This window comes from Gekko japonicus, unplaced genomic scaffold, assembly GCF_001447785.1.
Source record: "Gekko japonicus isolate JY-2015 unplaced genomic scaffold, Gekko_japonicus_V1.1 scaffold719, whole genome shotgun sequence".
Lineage (NCBI taxonomy): Eukaryota > Metazoa > Chordata > Lepidosauria > Squamata > Gekkonidae > Gekko > Gekko japonicus.
This window is the reverse complement of record NW_015175991.1, coordinates 427,636-449,406: the sequence shown is the minus strand read 5'-3', so window position 1 is coordinate 449,406 and position 21,771 is coordinate 427,636. Positions and strand designations below refer to the sequence as shown.

The window sequence follows — 21,771 nt, the reverse complement described above, 5'->3', positions numbered from 1 at the left end:
AGAGGGGCCGATTGTTGAGGTGGCTTCGGCGGAAAGGGAGGGGGGAGGCATTGGCCGGTGGTCGTGGGCAGCATGGCGGTTGTGGCTGCAATTCGGGGTTCCCAGGGAGGGCGGCGTCTCTGGCTCGGGGTGAGATTGCATTATGGGGCAGCAGCGCCGGAGGGAGGGGAGTCGCCTTTTTAAGTGGTTTGATTCTGTCAGATTTGAACTCTGTCTCTACCCTTTTCCTGCCGCTGCTTGCACGGCTTTCTAGACTATTCAGGCGGTGCTGGGCTACGTCTGGAAACGGGACTGACCTCCTGCCTGCCTCCGTCACACTCGCCACACCCCCTTCAGAGGAGAGAAAAGTCCGGTCCGCCCACGGCCGCAGCTTGCGTTAAGTGGCCCTAACCCATACAGAAAGGTGCTCCTAGCAGACTACCGAATCCAGTATTTCTACCTGGCAGGGTTGTTGTGAATATAAGATGGAGGCGCGTATGCCACCCTGAACTCTGGCGATACGATAGAGTTTCTTGGAAGATTCCTAGCAGTTAGGGCATGTTGGGGTGCTGGGCTGTTCTGAGCCTTTAATTTACTAGGAAACTTCCTGGAGGATCTCTGGCAGCCTGGATCTAGTTGAGCTCCCTGTCACGGGGAGTGGGTCTGCTTGGCGTTGACTGGGCCAGGGACTGGTGAACAGGCTCAGAGTTGAACAGCCCCTATAGAGCTGCAGGTTGGCTCCCCTTCCTCTGAATCTACTTTACTTTTCCACTCTGACCACTAAACTGCTGGTGGGTCATAGTTTGCCTTCAACGTATTCCTGCCTTTGTATTTACTTTCTGATAGTCTTTGCCAGAGTTCTTAATCTGTGTGCTTACCTGGAAGTACGTCCAATTGAAATCATAGGATATACTACCTGGTAAGTGTGCATAGGAGAACTGCTGGCTTAGTCGTAGTTGAGCTCTGCTGTGTGATTATGAAGCGTGAGCTAGACTTGATGTTTTTGTGAGGAATTCCTTTATTTCATGTAGAGTTCAGCTGTGTAATATCGCTACAAACATATTTGCCATGCACTAATTTTGCTAAGCAAACATCTTCTAGAACTAACACATGGATCATGATTTAACTAGCTCTGTTTTTAAAAAATAATAAAATAAAAGTACAGTAGCTGTGTCTTCTTGCTTTTCTGTTTTGTAGATCCCTGGGAAGGTGAACCTTAACTGGCATTCCTTATCTTTCTTTTCATCTTCAGTGGTAAGTTGTTTTCTTAGGGAATCAATAGGGAAGGAAGAAACAGAATTTACCCTTTTAAAAAGCCTTCTTCCACATGTTCTCCATGGTTAATGGTGGAGTGAACAATTCTGTTCAACTCCAACTACAAGATTGCTGCAGGCGAGCCAGGGGGGAGGGGAGAGAAACTGGATGAGGCTGGTGGAAAGGAAGGCTATATGGACAGGTGAGGGGGAGCCAAGAAGACTAGGCCAGTGGGCAATGAGAGGGCAGGCAGGAAGGATGGGCAGGTGTGTGAGCATCTCCAGGTAGAACCACCAAGCAGGCAGGTAGGCAAGAGTGGGGGAAGGCAGAAAGACCAGGCAGGTAATGAAAGGAAGAGGAAACTGGAGCCAGAGCATGTGGGGTTGGATGGCAAAAGGGATTTCCACTCTCCTACAAGTCACTCTCCTGTTTATTCCTGCCTCTGTGTCCTTCTCCTTCTTTGGCTGTTTATCTTAGGTCTAAAAAATTGAATAAAATAAATAAATAAATTGAGATTGCAGGTTCCTCAGAGTGAGGACCAATTGTCTTCTAGTCTGCCAAGCACTGTATACATGTATGGTGTGTTAATCTCTCTATATAATAATTCTCTGTTAGTGGTGGCACGTTGCTGAACATTCCACATGCTCCCAAATCAATAGGCTCCCTGATGTGTCACTCAGAAGCTGTCCCTATCCACTGGCTGTGTCGCCTGAGACCCACCTCCAACATTCTAAACAGTTTGCTGTTCCTCTCCCCTCAGCCAGTCGGAACACAGAGGTTATTTGCAAATGCGGGTAGATTGGCCTTTGCCTCTAACATTCTAAACAGTTTGCTGTTGCGAGTCACTGAACGTGTCCTGAGGTAAAATACATATCCCAGTCTTCCCTTAAATGGTCACTGGAGTTGCCAGTCTCCGTGTGGGGCCTGGAGATCTCCCAGAAATCACGATGTTTCCCAGCCACAGCAAATCATTCCCCCTACAGAAAATTTCCTAGCTATTACAACTGACGTCCAGATGACCAAGATCAGTTCTCCTGGAGACAATGGCTACTTTGGGCAGTGGACTTTATGGCATTATACCCTACTGAGGTCCCGCCCCACCCCAAACCCTGCTCTCCCCAGGTTCTACCCCTCAAATCTACAGGTATTTCCCAACCCAGTGTTGGCAACCATATAATTGTCTATGGAACCGCTTTCCAGACCGTTGGAACCCAGAAGACATGGCACAGGAGGAGGTGCTTTTCTACCTTAGCTGCCACTGCATAGCCCCAAATTAATATAAGCCAATCTCCAGGCAGCACCTGGAGATCTCCAGCTATTAAAACTGATGTCCAGATGACCAAGATCAGTTCTCCTGGAGACAATGGCTGTTTTGGGTGGTGGACTCTACGACATTATACCCTGCTGAGGTCCCTCTGCACCCCAAACCTTGCTCTCCCCAGGCTCTACCTCTCATATCTACAGGTATTTCCCAACCCAGAGTTGGCAACCATGTAATTGGCTATGGAACCACTTTCCAGACCCTTGGAACCCAGAAAACATGGCACAGGAGGAGGTCCTTTTCTACCTTAGCTGCCACTACATAACACCCCCCCCAAAAAAAAAATAAGTCAGAGGTGGAGGGAACCATACCTATTACTATAAGGCTGTTCTCCTGTACTCCCCACTTGGGGCAGCAAAATGACTTGAGACAGCCCTGCCTCCCTCTATTTTCCCCTTCCCCCTGCCACCCCACCAGCCACAGCTGGGACACTCATCTGGAGCTTCGTTCTACAGCTCGTTGTATTTCTTCCCACAATGGGCCTTACTCCTAGTAGAAATAATAATAATGGTTGCATTTGATAATCTAGCCACTGACCAGTGCTTTGTCTTCCACAGCCAACAACTAAACTATTCATTGATGGCAAGTTTGTTGAGTCTAAAAGCAATGAATGGATTGAGATTCTCAACCCAGTAAGTAAAGCAGATTTTCTTTTTGTGCTCAAAAAGATAGTGTAGTTGACAATATTTAAAAAGTGTATATTTTTAAAAACCCTTAGAATTGCATTGAATTAACTTGAATATGAAAGCTTTTACTTTCTCTTTTGTCAGAAGACATTCTTGACAGATATTTGACCCTACTTCTACTTTTTATGGAAACAGTAAGGAAATAAGTTTTTAATTGGAATTTTAATGCAGCTTTCTGTATGCTCAGGGCTACTTCAGTGAGGTGAATGTTAGATGCATTAATGTATGGAAGTGGGCTTATAGCCCACAAATGTCTATTGAGCATTAAATCTGTTAGCCTTTTTGTCACAAGATACCTGCCACAGACTAATATGGCTAGTCCATTGGAATTTGGAATTAGTCTGTTTATGGAATCCCTGACACTACTCTGCATTACTCCTAAGCCTTTCTGCGAAGGGCAGACCAGTATTTCTCAAACAGGGGACTTGGGGATTTCTGAGGGTCCACAAGGATACTCCATAGGGTACATGAGTCCTTTGCAAGGACAGAAAGTGAGCTCTCTCACATCCATACAGATATACAAAAATAGAGCCCTCTTAGTCTTGTACAAATGGGAAAAGGGGCTTTTAGCCTCAGGGGAAGGGACAGAGTTGTCATTCCCTTCTTTTGAAAGGTGGAAGCTTGTAGAGCTACCAGTACCTGCTTAGCTTCTAAATCACCTCAGCCACAAAACATGGTGGTTGATTACAGGGATCCAGTAGCTCAGGAATTCTAAACTACTGAGTAGCACCAAGGAGGTACAGTCCTAGTGCAGTATAAGCATAGTTATTTCAGGTGTGAAAACTGAACTGGGTTTCACTCTCTTATCCAATGTAAAGCTTTTAACCGTAAAGATCAGAGTCTTCTCTGTGCATTGAAACAATAGCCTACAGTGGTTTTCAGTTGAAAACTAGAAGTGCAGGTTTGTATGGAATACTGCTTCACACAGAGAGTGACTCAAATGTTGAATTTGCTGCCTGAGGATGTAGTGATGGCCACAGGAATAAACTTCTTTAGATAGATTCATGGAGGATGTCTCTCAATAGCTAATAGCCATGATGACTGAGGGGAACCTCCACATTCAGAGGCATTAATCCTCAGAATCCCAGAGCTAGGAGGCAACATCAAGAGAAGGCCTTGGCTTCTGTGCCCTGTTGTTGGCTGTCCAGTGTGTATTATCTTGTATTTACCTATGTTGAACTTCATTTGCCACATTGTTGCCCATTTACCCAATTTCAATAGATCCTCCTGTAGCCCTTCACTATCTGCCTTGGTTTTTATCATCCTGAATAATTTGATATAATCTGCAAACTGGGCTACCACATTGTGCAGCCCCAATTCCAAATCATTGATGAACAAATTAAATAGCACCAGTGCAAATACCGATCGTTCTGAGAACTCACTTTGCAACAACTGTCCATTTATTTCTGCTCTCTGCTTCCTGCCATTTAACCAACTTTTAATCCTCTTATCCTATGATTGCTAAGCCTACTCAGGAGTCTTTGATGAGGTATGTTGTCGAAAGCCTATTGGAAGTCCCAAGTACGTGATGTTTACCAGATCAACCTTCTCTGTATGCTTGTTAATCTGCTTAGTGAACTCCAGGAGTTTGGTAATGCAGGACTTCCCTTTCCAGAAGCCATGTTCATTTTCCCTCAGCAGACTTTGTTCCTTGATGGGCTTAATAACTCTCTCTTTGATAACAGGTTCTACTACTTTATCTGGAAAAGATGTTAGGCTAGTTGTAATTCCCTAGATGCCCTCTGGAGCCCTTTTTAAAAACTGGAGTAACATTTGCTGTTTTCCAGTCATCCAGCACAGAGGCCAATTTTAACAGGTTACCTGTTATTGTTTAGTACATCAACAATCTCGCATTTGACTTCTATAAGACCCCTTGGATTTTTTGTCAACTGATCCCGTAGGGGTCGCAATGCTGCAGCCAACATGTTGGGAAAGTCTGTATTTGCTTCCGGTTTTGACACTGGAGCTGTTACTCTGCCAGTTCCAGAAGGAGGCTTCAGTCTTGTTGCCATTTTTTCTTGCCGATTAGTCATTGTTTATCTTTCAGGAAAGTTTTTAAAGAGTTCAAAAAGAAGCTTATTTAAAGTACGCTTTATATAACACTGCTCTTGCTTGTTCAGATACAGCTTCCCCCTTTTCGGTAAGGTCTTTCGTTTGTATACAAGAAGGGAGGGGGAATGAACTCTCCCTTTCCCCTGGGGGTTCAGAACTCACTTAAAAGTTCATGTGCTTCATATAGATTTACTCACATTTCATCTTCTGTCATTTAAAGATGCTAGAGGAACTTGCAGTCTTTGCTAAAAGCTCCTGAGTGCTCACCTGGTATGTGCCTCTGGAAGCCATGATGGTGCCACGGCAGCAGGACCTTCGGGGCAAAGAGTGCCTCAATCCCTCGGCATCAAGCCTCGAGAGCGGCACATCTCAAGCCCCATGGCTGGGAGCTCCCTCAAAGAGCTCCGGGGGGGGCGGAATCATCCAGCACCCCTCCTATCTGCCATTTAACGGGCTGCACCGTACGGAGCTCCGTCGGTGCGCACCCGCAATGCGAGTAGCCGAAATCGGAAGTCTCTAGTTTGCTTTCTTTGAGGTGTTAGACATTGTTTTAAGAATTCTTTTTTAAGCCTTTAATATTTGTCCTTTGTCACAAACACCATTTTTTGGTGGCTGGAATCTGAAATGACCTCATCTAATCAAGGTCTTTGGCAAGAAAATCCATCTTAAAAGCAAAGGGAGTCTCTTCACATTGTAACTCATTTTAACTGACCGTTAATTTATTTGAGGCTGGGTCTGATCCATGTGGTTTCTGGGTCTAAAAGTGTTTATGTGGGGGGCATCTTTTTGTGTTCTGGGGTTGTCTGAAGCCCTAGACAACTATAGGGGTGCTGGCATAACAAATGACAATTTCATTGGTTTGCTGTCCTAACAGGCCACCAATGAAGTGGTTGGTCGTGTCCCAAAAGCCACACAGAGTGAGATGGAAGCAGCTGTGGCTTCGTGCAAAAAATCCTTCCGGAATTGGTCTGAGACGTCTATTCTGAGCCGGCAGCAAGTCTTCCTGCGATACCAGCAGCTCATCAAAGACAATCTGGTGAGGAGCCTACAGCAGCTCTTGACTCATTTGGTATAAAACTGGGCTTATAACAAACTTCCCCACAAATTGATTGTAAAGACAAGTGAACATAAAGGTTGCAAATCACTTTACACTTTTAATTAAAAGGTGTTATGCTGCTCCTGATTTATTTAGAAAATGTCCACCTCTCCAGAAACTGGTGTCAGCTCTCAATAAAAAGAATATTATCAAACAATAAAAGATTATAAAGCGAGTCAAGCCATTAGAACCAGGCTAATAAAAACAGGTCTGAACTGAAAAGTAGCTTAAAATAAACATTATAGCCTGCCTAGAAATATATTTGATAGAGTGTCTGTGGTATTTGTTTGCCAGCTAAACATTATTTCAAGAAGTTTTGGTGTCAGATGGAAGTGTTTTTTGAGAACGTGAAGGTGAGGAACATTTGCTTAACCAAATATGAGGTTTCACAGTTATCTCTTCCACTTGCCCTGAATATTCCAGAGAGCCAATATGGTACAGTGAACTAGGGTCTGGGAGACCCAGGTTTGAATCCTCACTCTTCCATGGAAGCTTGCTGGGTGACCTTGGAACAGTCACCCTCTCTCAGCCTAGCCTACATCACAGGCTTGAGAGATTAAAATGGAGGAGTGGAGAATGATGCAAGCCGCTTTAGGTCCCCTTTCACCAAGATGAATAATCTACATGGCCCCATTCACACTGAGAACCGGGGACGGTGGGGGGGAGACACATCTTGCCAAACACAGAATGATTGTGTGAGTCGTCCCTTCCTCATTGTGTGATGATAATGTGTTGTGTCTCTTGCTGTTTGTTTCCATGGGTGGAGTGAGAGGGTCTCTGTGTTCACCTTTTGTTGAGATACCCTTTCCATATCTTCTTGGCTTCTTTTTTATCTCTAGAAAGAAATTTCAAAACTCATCACTTTGGAGCAAGGGAAGACCCTGGCTGATGCTGAGGGAGATGTGTTTCGAGGCCTCCGTAAGCTGCTTGCGTACGCCTCTTGTTGTACATGTATAACAGCTTTCATAGGCTGAAGGAAGAGTGGAAGGTTGCTGAGCTAGAGTTCTAGGACCTTAGAAGTATAGCCTTCTTAAAGCTTTCCTTGACAAAGTACGAACAGAATCCTCTTCTCTTTGGGGCCTTAAACCTTCTTTTCATCACTTTGCTTTTTTTTTTCAATTTAGGCTTTCATATACTAGATGTTTGTTTTCCATTTCCCCCCTTCTTGGTAATACCCCTTACACAGGGGTGTCAAACATGAGAGCTACGGGCTGGAAGCGACCCATCCAGGGCTGCTGGTGCAAGGGAGGGAACAGGAGTCTGCTCGGGGTGGGTGTGTGGATCCACTCCAATTGTGGCTTCAGCACAGCAGGACAACCTCGTCTGCAGCAGTCAAGCAGAACCCCTTCGTATCAGGGACTGGTAAATTTGGAGCCACTGCAGCCGCATTCATACCTCTCCACTCATCCTGCATCTTTGGGGATGCTGTCCCGGATGACCACAGGGATCAGCGTTTGCATGTGAGAGGGATGCAGACAATCCTCTGTTGTAGCATCTGCCCAGCGCTGCACTTCTGGCTCTCCAGTCTGCCCTTGTGGGTTTTCCTCTGCACCCCCCCCCCAACCCATGGGGCTTTGCAGTGAGGACACACCAATTCGGAGCTTACCAGTTGCTGTCCTTTATAAAGTTTATATCTCCAGTACCTGGCACTGCATTTTATGGCACACATGACCCAGCCCAACAAAGTGACATTTATGTCAGATCTGGACCTCATAGCAAATGAGTTTGATGCCTCTCCCTTACAATATATTGCTGTTAGTGTAGTCTGTGTCCCCTGGAATAGTTCATACTCTGAATGGAAGTGATTCTCAAACAGATGGCTATTGCTGGCAGAAGAGGAAATACTTATGAACGGTGATGGCTTAGTTATGCTAGAGGTCATAAGCAAGTCATACTAGTGTTTGAAGGCTGAGTAGCAAGTACTCAGAGTAGTGCCTTTTCTCTGTTGCAGAGGTTGTTGAACATGCTTGCAGTGTGACATCCCTCATGCTGGGCGAGACCCTTCCCTCCATCACTAAAGATATGGACACTTATACCTATCGCTTGCCTCTTGGAGTATGTGCAGGCATTGCACCATTCAATTTCCCAGCCATGATTCCTCTTTGGATGTACCCCATGGCTATGGTGTGTGGTAACACCTTCTTGATGAAGCCTTCAGAACGTGTGCCGGGAGCCCTCATGTTCCTTGCCAAGCTGTTGCAAGATGCCGGTGCCCCAGATGGAACACTGAACATCATCCACGGGCAACATGAAGGTAGTTGCAAGGCAGACATTCAAAGTCTTGGGGTTCTTTTGTGTAGGCAGGAAGGGGTTGACAAGGATGTTATTGGGCAGAGAGACATAAATCCCACATATTTGATTGCATTTTGCTTAAAGCATTTATAGTTTGCTTCTCCCAGCAGTAGCAACACAAGGACAGATTGCTGATACAGCAGGCATGGGCCTGCTGGAAAAATAGGGTTTTCACTCCACAGCATTGCCAAGTGGGCTAAACTCCATACTTCAGGGTATTGCTGCCAGCACCCCATTTGACTACCCATACAGTCAGAGACCAAAGGACCAAGCCTCTAGCCCTTACAGAGTCTAAACAAGAAACCAACCCTGTACATTTGTACACTCAATGTGAGGTCCAATGACAGTTTCCTGAATCCTCCTGAAATCAAGAACACACCAAAATATAATTAATATTAAAGTGATTTATTAAAAGGATGTGCAGGAATATACAACAAAGAGCAAAGAACAGTGAGAATAAAATAACAAAGCTAGATAGCTAACCTAGATATTTACAAACAATGGTTCTCTAATCCAGAAGTTGCTTAGTAAGGCAAAATCCAAGATAGTTTCCAAAATCAACAGGTGCCCAGCTGCCATGGCTCACCCCAAGATAGTTTCCAAAATCAACAGGTGCCCAGCTGCCATGGTTCAAGCAAAGGGCAAAACTCAAATGAAGGTTCTTTCCTTTATGCCTTGTGGCCTGTGCTGGCATGATTTAGGCTAGCCAATCAAATATAGGCCCAATGATATAGTCCAATTGACCATTGATGTTACTGATCAGATGATGTAACCAATCAGGTGAGATTGCCAATTAGCTTCTGATGTTCTACAGCTGCATCAGATCCAATTAACAAGTTCCTACAAATCCTTGTGCTAAGAAGGAATATGTAGGCCCTTAGGGCAGCCTTTAAATGTTTAGTCCCAAATATACAAATTCCACTAGTAGAAAACACCATGAAAGATTGCCAAAACAATATATTAAACAATTATAAAGTTGGTGGTGTCACAACAACATTTATGCATACTGTAACTATAATAAGGCATAAGATACAATATTTCCTCCTTTGAAGATAAGACATAAAGTCCATGTACTCAGTGTAACTTGATAACTTGATAGGAGGAGTCCTCAGAGTCATAACATGTTCCAAACAGCCTTTGCAAAGACGCCCATTCTAGATATTTGGAAGATGCATTTCCTTCGACTTCTTCAGTTTGCCGGCTGTGTAAGTGGAACCTGATTTCAGCAATAACAGACCACAAGGTTCATAGTGTAAGGAGCTCTTTGCACTATCAAGTTATCAAGTTACACTGAGTACATGGACTTTATGTCTTCAAAGGAAGAAATATTGTATCTTATGCCTTATTATGGTTAGAGTATGCATAAATGTTGTTGTGACACCACCAACTTTATAATTGTTTAATATATTGTTTTAGCAATCTTTGATGGTGTTTTCTACTAGTGGAATTTGTATATTTGGGACTCCTGTGACACTTGTCTTTTCCCCTTGTTGTTTAAATGTTTACGGCAGATAAGACATCATGTACCTGTGAATGCCTCCCATTCTCCCTTGGATCTCTAAGTCTGTCAGTTTGGCCTTAATGTTCAGAGAGCAGAAATTTTTCACCTTCTGTGTAGGCCTTAGTCTGAACCAAAGTTTCAGCTTGAACAAGAAGATGAAGAAAAGGTTTTTATACTCTTGCCTTCTTCTGTCTTGAGTCTCAAAGCTGCTTAGAATTGCATCCCCTTCCCCTCCTCACAACGGTCACCTTGTGAGGTAGGTGGGTCTGAAAGAGTTTTGAGAGAACTGTGACTGGCCCAAGGTTACCCAGTTGGCTTCATGTAGAGGAGTGGGGAATCAAATGCCGTTCTCCAGATTAGAATCCACTACTTTTAACCAATACACTGTGCTGTTAAGAGAGGCCTAGTCTCTTGACACCCATCTTTCCCCGAAAGCTATGACACCTTCTCATGTGCAGGTAATTATTAACTAATTCCAAATATGTATCTTTCCCACTTGCTTGTGTGTGTGTATATCAAAACACTGATCCAGATGAATCCTCACTTCATAAGAAAAGCATGCCATTGAAAGGCTGGGAAAACCCAAACTTTTCTTTGCAAATACTAATCCAGATGAAGAAAACTTGATCATTCAGCTAATGGTAGTCTGGGAGCTTGAAGAGTACTGGAGAAGGGTTCATGAAGCCAAGTCAGACTCTTCATAGACTTACAGAAATTCAGTGAGAATCTAATGGTTGGGATGTGGGAAAAATGAAGGAAAAACTACCTGTTTAAAAAACAGTGTGGTGTAGTAGTTAAGAGCAGTGGACTCTACAGTATAGCACACAGTAAAAAGTAGCAAAGAATAACAAAAAACAACTGTGAGCTGAATTTCCCACAAAATATTCACAAAGGAGACTTCATCAAAGAGAAAAGCTTATATGCAAATATTGTCTGCTTTTGTATTACTTCAACACTGGGCAAGGTCAAAAGCATTATCTTAAAAGGAGATGGAATGAGTCTCTCAGTAGTTGTTCTTTGTTTACCTAGGAAAAGTGTGGGACTTTTTTTATATTTATCTTGTATATTTATTCTTTGGCATCTGCATTTTCCTATGATGGATTATATGGATAGATTTATTCCAGACAATATATGCATTTCACTTTGATGAAGTCTCCTTTGTGAATATTTTGTGGGAAATTAAAGGGCAATTGGCATATAGCGCAGGGTCATAACCTGTGTATACCAGAGTTGGAATTCCCAGCGCCCATGAATAGATGAGACCAGGTTGATGTGATAATTGGTCTTTTACTTAATAATTATCAATCATACAAAAATGATTAGCACACATACACACTCAATAGAGATCTAGGAGAGATTAGGCAGGAAAAAACAGGGACTTTTGCATTAGCAGGAGTATTGTTGATGGGTGATATGTTACCTGTCCAACAAGAAGAGTGGACCGTGCAACAAAAAGGAAAGAAAACAAGAGAGAGAAGGAGTGGATCGTGAGCCGGCCAGTGACACACGTGGAGTGGTCCCAAACTGATCAGGAATGGAACCTGGGGGTTGAGAGCTCTCTTGCATGTGCAGAGAGTTCCCCTTAAGTAGCCAATTTTGTGACCTGAGGCAGGAACCGGGTGGTCATTTGTTCCCAGGAAATGTAGAAGAAGAAAAAATACCTTAAGGTGGCTAGGACAAAGGAAACAACAGCTGGACAATTTAGGGTTGATGTGCTTAAGGGAGTGCACCTCTTGGGGAAGGTGTGAGACAAGGGAAAAAGAGGGTACAGTCACTTTAATGATTCAGTGGCTTGTCATGGGTGTCCTCTGGATCGGTGGCAGGAAGGCTCAGTTGCATCTTTTGTTTCTGTCTGGGCAACATTGTCTTTGTTTGAGGATGACTCGGGGAAAAGGAATGTGCTGTGATGGAGAAGCGATTCCTTCATGGCTTCTTTGGAGGAACATCTGGCCTCTTTCAGAACATGGCTCCTCTCTGGTCTGCATCATGGTGCAATCTGGAATGGGTTCTTGGTAACAACAGTTCTCTCGGAACTCTCTCAGCCCCACTCACCTCACAAGGTGTTTGTTGTGGTGAGAGAAAGGAAATGTGATTGTAAATCACTTTAAGATTCCTTACAGTGGAGGAAAACAGTATAAAACCCTGCTCTTGTGTGAGGGCCAAGAAGGAACTTGTAATGAGAAAATATAATTAACATTTTTTCTTCTGCTTTGTTTTTAAGCTGTGAATTTTATTTGTGACCATCCTGATATCAAAGCCATCAGCTTTGTGGGATCTAATCAGGCTGGAGAACATATCTACGAAAGGGGTTCCAAGAACGGCAAGAGAGTCCAGGCCAATATGGTAAAGCCTGGCAAATAAAGAACTAGTTGGTTCTCTGTTCTAGGAAAGCTGTTGATTGTCCTATGAAAATATTTAGATATTAATAACTTGAATGTTTTGAAACTTCATAAAAATTTTGTCTTCTTATTCTGCGTATGTATGATCTTTTATCATTTTCCCCAGTAATAGGTACATAGCATATATATATACTGTAACTAAAGAGCATGTTTAGGAAGCCCTACTAGCATATGTTTTGCCATAGTGTGACTCTGTTCCTCTCACAACTGCTGGGAACTAAATTCTGAACTGCACCAGGGCGTCAATTTGGAGTGGATTTACAGTATGGAGGGGGGCTTCTTCAGCTCCTTCCCCTGTATCATTTTCCATCCTGAAACAGCTCCAGGCAGCATCTATATACTAATAGCCAAGAGGCTCCCTCTCTGCGGATATCCATGATAGATCTGTGGGGGGCAGAGAGATTTTTCTGCACACTTGTGGCAGTCCCCAGGTGTGCAGACAAATCTGAAAGGTTAAAAAAACTATATGGGGGATACTTAAATCCCCCCAAAAGTAAAAAAGCATTCCCTGCGCATGCTCAGAACTCCCTTGCTATGGGGGGGGAGGCTCGGTGGGCCGGTGGTTGGGAGCTGCTCAGGGCTCAGTGCTGGTGCTGGGGGGCTGTGGGAGAAGGCTCGGCGGGCCCAGTGGCTGGGAGCCGCTCAGGCCTTGCTGCCAGTTCCAGGGGGGCCACGGGAGAAGACTTTGTGGGCCCAGCACGCGGGCCTTGCCGTCAGTGCCAAGGGGTTTGGGGGAGAATTGGTGGGCTCGGGCCTCGCCGTCGGTGCTGGGGGGGCTGCTTCCTCCTCCACGTTGAGTTCCTTTCCCCCCCCCCGTGAGTATTGCGGGTCCCCGCTTGTTATTTATCTAATTAGAGGCAAACATGTGTGAACTGTTAGTACATATGCAGTCCCCCCCCCATGTGTCTATTCCACTTTGTCCCTGATGAGCTGGAGATGGTTAAGTCTGTTGTGATTTAAAGAATTGTATCTCCTCCTTTAGGGAGCTAAGAACCATGGAGTGGTAATGCCAGATGCCAATAAAGAGAACACCTTGAATCAGTTGGTGGGAGCAGCTTTTGGAGCAGCTGGACAGCGTTGCATGGCATTGTCTACAGCAATCATGGTGGGAGAGGCTCAGAAATGGCTACCAGAACTTGTGGAGAGAGCTAAGAACCTGAGAGTTAATGCAGGTATTGATTTGTGTGTTATATTGCCAAAGTTGTGAAATGGTGCCATTTGATAGATCTGGAACATCCAAATGGTCTGTAATGAATGGGTTTGGCAAATTAACAGGGCAAGTATTGGCCACTGAAGTAATATCTTTGCTATTTTTGTAGGCCTTTCCTTTAGAGATGATCTCTGCTTGATTATAATATTATGAGCTTCCCAGAATGCTCCTTGCTTTATGTAGCAAAAGCCATGTTAGAACTCATTGCATTGTGTTGTTGTGAAAAACTGCTACTTGCCTAGTTGAACAGTTTACTGCATTGAAAGGGGTTTTGAATCCCTTTCTCTCCACAGGAACCCAAAGTGGTTTACATTGTTTTGTTGTCCTCTGTCTTATCCCTACAACATCCCTGTGAGATAGATTAAGCTGAGAGTGTGTAACTTGGGCATGCTTCCATGGTAAGAGTAGGTATTCTAACCTGGCTGTCCCAGTTCCTAGTTTGACACCCTAGCCACTGCTGGCTGTTTTATTGCCACATGTTAGATTTTGAACAGCCTTCCCATCTGATCCTAGGAGACCAACCTGGAGCAGATCTTGGGCCTTTGATCAGCCCCCAGGCCAAGGAACGTGTCTGCCGACTCATTGACAGTGGTGTCAAGGAAGGGGCCAAAATTCTTCTTGATGGACGAAACGTTAGAGTGAAAGGCTTTGAAAATGGCAATTTTGTTGGACCGACTGTACTGGCTAAGGTCAAGGTGAGCTGTTGCTGTCATAGATGAGAGCAGAAGGGGGACTGTTTCATCTTAGGAAGGGGATGACATTTATTGAGAATGATCAGTGTTTATGGCAACAGTGGGTCTGAGAAACCTCATCTGGCTGGATAGGCATGGTGTTTACAGCCAGGAGTGAAAACTTTGGATCTCTTTGCTATACTGTTGGCTGAATGAGTTCTGGCTGGTCTAGGCATTTGGAACCCAAGACACAGATTGGTAAAGACATTTTTACATATGTGGGAGGGAGAACTGAAGAGGAGCTGTTTTTCTGTGTGTCACTGACGGGGGAGCCTGACCATGTAAAGGGCAGCACCTCCTGACCACACATGCCCATTTTAATCTCCCAGTGGGGAAGGGGAGATCAGATGTTCAGGTGTTGTCTGTTTCATGTCTTTTCTTTTTATTCCTTTTATTACTTTCTGCACCACAGTTGTGTAACCTGTATACTCTCTGGAAGTGTGTCAGTAGAATAAAGCTTGGATTTGTTTAAGATATAGAAAGACTGACTAGTTTTTTTATCTATGTGCCTTGGCTATTGTGGTCATGGTTGTCCAAAGAGCCCTGTTTGATGGCCCTCTTATTATCAAACTGAGAGAGAGGCAGATAATACCTGGAGGTGGTGGCAGCTGATGAGGGAAAGACACCCCTCCCCCCAAAAAAAAGAGTATGTGAGGGAATACTTACTGAGAACAGTAAGTTTCCCTCGGGCAGAACGACTTTCCCCTAGTTTCTGATCGTTATCAGATGCTTGGGTGGAAGTGTTAGTTGCACGTCACGTACAAAGTAATTAAAAACTTAAGGAAGGGAAAAGTCATATGCCTTAGGATGATCCTTCCTCTAGTCCTCAATGGAGTAAGGTCAAACTGTGGTTTCTTGGTGTGTAGTGAAATGTTAGAAATGGCATGGTGCCTAGTTGGTGAATTGGGTTGTGCTTAAATTAAGGGATGGCTGACAGCATGTTTGTGGTGGCTGGTGAATATATTGAATTTGGGAGACAACAAAGGCTTCTTCCTGAGTTAAAAAATGGCAAGTGGACATCTTGGGTATATAAGATAAGACATGCTGGGTTTTAGAATTTAGCAAGGTGGCTTTTGTAGCACATTAAGTCCAGTGACACCTTAAAGACTACATTTATTCCAGCATGAGCTCTTGTGTGTCAGAGTTCAATTTTTCAGATGCTGAGTTTTGGAATACCTTAGACATGACTGGCATATGAACAGTTACACAACACCAGCCAGGTGTCAAGACTGTGAATTGATTTTATAACAAAGGAAGCAGGCCATTCCTTCCTAATAGACCTCAGTACAACTGAACTGAGGACAATAGAAGCTATTTCTGCCTGTGTGCTCTTCTACCAAACTTGAGGATGTGTTCTCCTTGAGTCAGACCCTCCACATAGCAACTCAGCATTTTTGTTGCTACTGTTCTTCTCAATTCAACTTGCTGTGTGGAGGAAGAAGGAAGACTGGTGCTCATTTCCTGTGAGAAAGTGCAGGGCTCAGTTTGCTCCCTGCTCTCTTGTTGAAGGCAGGATTGCAGCTGGAAGCAGAACATTTCCATGGTGAGGAATAAAGTCTTTCCTGTTCCTGCCATCCTCCAAGACAGGAGAATAATAGGAAGGATAAATTGTTAAAGCTGCAGGCAACAAGTTCTGCGTGACTGTACATTCCCAATCAAGCTGAAATTAGCAACTTTGCTACTCTAAGGGAGTATATGTAACAGAAGGGCCAGGTTTTGCGTTTTTTCCCGTCCCTCACTGCCAGGAGCTCGGAATGGGGTTTGAATCTGCAGTGCTGTGTATATTACATGGGAGTCATCTCCATTCAACTCAGTGGGGCTAATTTTGAAGTAAACATTTATAGGGTCAGAATGAATGCCTCACAACAATCCTAGAAAGACTGGTTAAACTGTGAGACTGTCCACAGTGAACAAGTAAGCTGAGTGCCTGAGCTGGAATCTGAATGTGAGCTTCCCACATCTCAACCAGCCTATGGCCAATGCACCACTTAATATTATGAACAGTAGAACATCGCATGAAATAGTAGCCATTGTATGCAAAAGTACAAGAGGCATTCCTACACTGGTGGTTTATGGAATATCATTTCAGGATTTTTGCAGTATCTTCCTTGTGTGCTGTGCAATCCAAACTTTTTTTATTTTGGTAGCCAAACATGACCTGCTATAAGGAGGAAATCTTTGGACCAGTCCTAGTGGTCCTGGAAGCAGACAATTTGGATGAAGCGATTGAAATCATAAATGAGAATCCCTTTGGGAATGGGACTGCAATTTTTACCACTAATGGTGCCACTGCTCGGAAATACTCCCATTTAGTGGATGTTGGGCAGGTATGTAAAGGTTAAATATGTTGTCGAAGGCTTTCATGGCTGGAGTTCATTAGTTGTTATGTCTTCCGGACAAAAGGTTGTTTTTTCATGTCAAAAGACCTTGGTCTTGTTTGAGCCTCTGAGGCACAATTACGCAATCTTCAACTAAATCTCTGAGTATCAGTCATAAAAGACCCCTGAGAGGTCCTGCCAATCAGAGAAGACAGTACTAGGCTGGATGGACCAGTTTTGGTCTGACTCATTGTAAGGCAGCATAATATATTTGAGCTGTGCAGAGAGCTTAGCTGTGGACAGCTGGATTTCCCAGATCAAACCCCAGCACGCTAACCCTTCCACCTGACTGGCTCCCTGTAGCCCTGGAAGAGTGTTAACTGTTTTATTTTCATAGGGTAGCTGTGCCGGTCTGCAGTAGAACAGTTAGATTCAAGTCCAATAGTACTTTAGATTTTCAGGGTTAAGCTTTCGACAGTCAAAGCTACCTTCATCAGATACAAATGGAGCTTTGACTCTCAAAAGCTTATACCCTGAAAATCTTGTTGGGCTTGAATTTGTTTTATTAATGAGGAAATAAGGCTGCAGAATAATTGTTTAGTGACTACCTAACGAGTCCAAGGAGGAACATGGATTTGAACTTGGGTTGTTTAGATCCTAGCCCAGCTTTAGTGCTCCCGTCACTGACTGCTGCTTACTATATTTTTTACATTTGATTTGTTGTATAATATAGTTGTTGGCTTGACTCCATCTAGGTTGGTGTGAATGTTCCAATTCCAGTGCCTTTACCAATGTTCTCCTTCACTGGCTCTCGTGGGTCCTTCAGAGGAGATACCAATTTCTATGGTAAACAGGTAAGCTTTTGAAAAGATACATAATTGTGTCCTTCCTTGCTCCCAGATGACTTGCTGCAGCCAATGTTCATAGGAATAGACTTCTATGAGATGGACACTGGGAAGGGAGAACTTAACAGCATGCTAGGTTTCTGAGTGCTGAAGAAAAGATAGTTACGTTTTCCAGGAGGATCTCCTAAGTAGAAACTTCACTTGCCTCAGGGTAAGGAGGAAAGTGTCTTCGATAAGCCTCCTTGAACATCTAACACTTGTTCTTCGTTCTTTTTTCAGGGGGTGCAGTTTTACACACAGTTGAAAACAATCACGTCTCAGTGGAAAGAAGAAGATGCCACTGTTGCTAGGCCTGCTGTAGTTATGCCAACCATGGGGAACTAAAGCGGCTTCTTGCAATGGTTAGAGATGCTGCTTGTGAGTGTATTGTTCACCTTCCACAGTGCAGGCTACCTCTGGACATTCATTGCTAGTATTGCCCTCTTCATTTCAGGACCTTCATTTCAAATCAAATTGGCTATGGGCCTTTAACTCCAAGTTCTAGATTTTTTTTCATCTATGTATTAGCTAACTAAGCCCCATTTTTCTTATGAGTTTCTCTAGTAGAGAAAACACTGTACTGTGAGCAGCCGCACAAAAGTAGGATTTGCTTCTTCTGTCTACTTCTTTTCACAGTACCGAAATCAAAGCTCTGTTTTCCATGGAATGTTACAATGAAGTGCCAGTTAACTTCAGATACTGCTACCACTCTGTTTACATCTGTTATGTACTGCTACTGAAAAAATCCAACTCATCTTTTTTGTCCCCTTGAAGAACAGAGCAATATATTTTCAGAAAGGCAAAACTGATCAGTCCTTAACTTTAGTGAGCAGTTATCAAGAATTTAATGCACAGAAAATGTCAATTTCAATAGCACAATGAGTGTATGAAACCTTGCTTTCCCTTGGGAATTTAGTCCCACCATGCATGTAAACAAGATGAAAAATGAACACCCTTGCCTTTCAGAGCAGTGTGCCTACACACTATTTAACATTCTTGAAGCCTGTGTGATTGTTTCTTCTTTTTAGTGCTACAAGTCCTTCCAGAAACAATCAATTGCTTCCTTAAAAATAGTCCTAATAGTCCTTGTTGAGGTATTACTTTCCATTGCTTAACCAAATGGAAGTGGAGAACTTCCTTTAATTGTAGGCTCTAGGTCTAGTTATAGGCAGGTCCTTTAACCTACATGCTATAAGTGTTTATTACTTTACACTATCCAAGCCCTCCATCTGCAGTGTACGTAGGTTAAGATGTGACTGGCACAGCCATGGGATGATGTACTTTTTGACTTAATATCTCTGATGGCGTAACAACAACTGACTGAAAATACTTCTGTAAGTTTGAAAATCATGCTGTGGATTTTGTTTTATCTCATCCAACAGTGTATGAACTTCTTTTGTATTCTACCCTTTTGCAACTGTGGCAAGCACTTAAAATCAGTTAAATTGGGTTTTCATCTGTATGCTAGACGGGGTTCTGATAATGGTGTTAATCATGAATAAACAGTTATTAAATTCAGAATCCTTTTGGTTTTCTTTAAACACCATTTATTTCAATAATTAAGAGCACAACTCTGTACTGGATCGTGGCTATTGTCTCTTATCAGTGCATTTCCTTCCTTCACAAAGCTTGTTGTCATCAGAATATATTGTGCTGAGATTTTACTTTGGAATGCAGAATTTTGTTGAATACAAACCTTTTAAAACAAAAAAACCACCCTGAGCTCTAGGTAAAGGAAATATTTCCATTTAAAAAAAAATCAAATTTATGTTCCAAGCTGACTTGAAAAAAAGATGGAGTTTCATAGCTGCAGCATTATTATCTTTATGGATGTGAAGTCCCAGAAGGAAGACGGGAGGAAAAAGCTTTCATGATGTCAATTGTTCCTTAAATCAAGACCATCTTACTGTAGTTGTGGTGGTACAATCTGAATATCTGGAAGGCTTGTTTTATGAGTAGTTGACTCAGACATTGGAGCCTGCTGAGTAATGAAAGTTAAGCTGGGAGTAGTATCAACAGGCCTGTAAGGAGAAAATAAATGGTCAGCACAAACCCATGTGTTCATCTAGATTAGCTCAACTATATGACTTACATTTCTGTTCCCTAGTTGTACTCTATTTTGATTTAGCCATTGGGTATCCCTGAATACACATACACACCCACACTTTCAGGGAAGTTACTCAATAGAGATTGAGATCAGATTCTCTTTCTCTGAAAACAACCTTCCCTTCTATTGAAATCAGGAGATCACTGGAGAGGCAGCCTATACACTTGCTTAATAAAACCCCATTTTGTTATGTTCCATTCTTAATGTAGTCTGAATTGTGGTTCTCAAACTCTAATTTTTTTCATAGACCTAAGGTCACAGACCACCGTGGTTGCCCTGGGATTTCCATCTGCTCACCATCACTGTGTATCTTCCCAGTAGTAGCCTTGCACCGCCTTAAATAACATTTTTGCAATTTTTTGCTAATCTCCCTCTCTTCTGCTAACAACAGGGGCAGAAATCCCTGCAAACTCACAGCCGGGCACCTTCTGACTGAACAGGGAAATGTAGTCCAGGCTACTGGAATCTCAAAGTTAAGAAGGAGGATAGAGAAAGGAATTTTAGAAGCAGCCAGAAAAGGGGGGGGGGTAATGTCTGAAATGTCAGCAAGTGTCTCTGGGCCATTCTTGGTGCCCCCTTCCCTTCTTCATGCCAGGAAGTTGAGCTGATCCCCCTTTTTAACCTCATCCAGATTAAGAATAAAAACAAGTGCCATCATTCATTGTAAGGGAATCAATATTGCTAGAAAAAGAATGTGACTAAATGACTAGATAAGTATTAATCCTTACCTGGTTTTACTTTCTGTAGTAAAAGAGGCTACAGGAATCAAAGCATGGCTATATTTCCTAAAACAGAAGCAACAGGAGAAACAAGTTAAGTGATGATGAGAATAAGACTTTTCCCACTCCATGAGTGAAACAAAATTAGTGCTGATCTTATATCTAGCTCTTATTTGGCTTGAATGCAAGTGATAGATAATTGTACTATGCAAAAGCTTCTGATGAAAAATTACTGGCTCTATAATAAATGAGGTTTAGATTGATTCTAAGAGTGCTGTCAAGCTCCCTCTTACACAATAAAAATCATATTTTTACTTTGATTACCATGTATCAATTAGCAATAATCATGCCTCAAATTAACCCACAATATTTCCAGTATGCAAAGCAGTGCTACTAATTAAGTTCTTAAAGTCCAATAACAAAATTTTAAATACTTCTTTTAAAATTACAGAACTTCTTAACGAAGATAACTACCATAAAGTGGAACTTTTGTATATATACAAAAATCTGTTTTGCACATTACTTTTTCCTACATGCATTCTCTCTTCCAGAAGACAATCTCCGGAAATGGAATAGATAAATCCTCCCCTCCATAAGTAGAGGCAGCACTTGAAGAGGCACCAAACGTCCACCAGGAGGAGCTGTCTCCATTGAAAAGCAGGGTTGCTAGTAGCCCTTCAAGGACCAAGGTGGTTTCAATTTTACAAAAGGCAAAAAAAGCCAAACTATGGTCAGGGGGAAGTGGCTTTATTGTTATTTTACAAAACTGAAATCTTGCCTTTCTGCTCTCACAAGTGCCGCCAAAGCTGCTAACAAATTAAAACAATAAAATCACTTATTAAAAACCATTAAAACAAAATCCTCTGGTTGGTTGGTCCCGAAACGTATAGAGCTTTAAAATTCAACATCCAGCAGTTTCATGTAGATGTTAAACAGCACAGGTGACAAGACAGAAGAACCTCACAGGATCTCAAAGGTCAAGGGGCTCAGCAGCAGTCCGGACTGGAACCACTGCAAATGGGTGCCTCCCCATCCCAACCAATGTTTCCTCTAAGCTGTGGAGTCTTGTGAGCAAACATTCTACTTTGTGAGCTACTGGCATTAAAGTTGTGAGCGAGCAATTTGCCTGCTGCATAAATTAGCTTGCTCTGGAGCCATGTTTCCTGAGCTAAGACAAAAATGTTTGAGCCAGAGGCTAAAAAACTGTGAGCTAGCTCACACT

General features: G+C 43.0%; 2 protein-coding genes across 2 annotated transcripts in view; one reads left to right on the top strand and one right to left on the bottom strand.

Moving 5' to 3' along the window:
• The first annotated feature begins 54 nt into the window (after positions 1-54).
• On the top strand, positions 55-19,192 carry ALDH6A1 (aldehyde dehydrogenase 6 family member A1). Its single transcript, XM_015426360.1, has 12 exons — positions 55-129; positions 1,177-1,233; positions 3,112-3,186; positions 6,167-6,328; positions 7,228-7,306; positions 8,340-8,642; positions 12,403-12,524; positions 13,563-13,752; positions 14,304-14,485; positions 16,669-16,848; positions 17,595-17,693; positions 17,964-19,192. Exons 1-12 carry the CDS (start codon positions 73-75, stop codon positions 18,066-18,068), a joined length of 1,611 nt encoding a protein of 536 aa, XP_015281846.1. The 5' UTR covers positions 55-72; the 3' UTR covers positions 18,069-19,192.
• Positions 19,193-19,301: 109 nt separating this feature from the next.
• BBOF1 (basal body orientation factor 1) overlaps positions 19,302-21,771 on the bottom strand; it is a 28,674-nt gene continuing 26,204 nt past the window's right edge. Inside the window, exons 10-11 of the mRNA XM_015426366.1 lie at positions 20,559-20,615; positions 19,302-19,744 (exon numbers count right to left, since the gene is read on the bottom strand). Of these exons, the coding sequence (XP_015281852.1) occupies positions 19,627-19,744; positions 20,559-20,615 (175 nt within the window). The 3' untranslated portion in view covers positions 19,302-19,626. The remainder of the gene's footprint in view (positions 19,745-20,558; positions 20,616-21,771) is intronic.

What these genes read in the sequence shown, in the direction of transcription:
- ALDH6A1 (XM_015426360.1), top strand. Translation starts at nt 73, where the DNA reads ATGGCGGTTGTGGCTGCAATTCGGGGTTCCCAGGGAGGGCGGCGTCTC. An exon ending in AGATGTGTTTCGAGGCCTCC is followed by an intron (nt 7,307 to 8,339) that starts GTAAGCTGCTTG and finishes TCTCTGTTGCAG; the next exon opens with AGGTTGTTGAACATGCTTGC. An exon ending in GAACCTGAGAGTTAATGCAG is followed by an intron (nt 13,753 to 14,303) that starts GTATTGATTTGT and finishes ATCTGATCCTAG; the next exon opens with GAGACCAACCTGGAGCAGAT.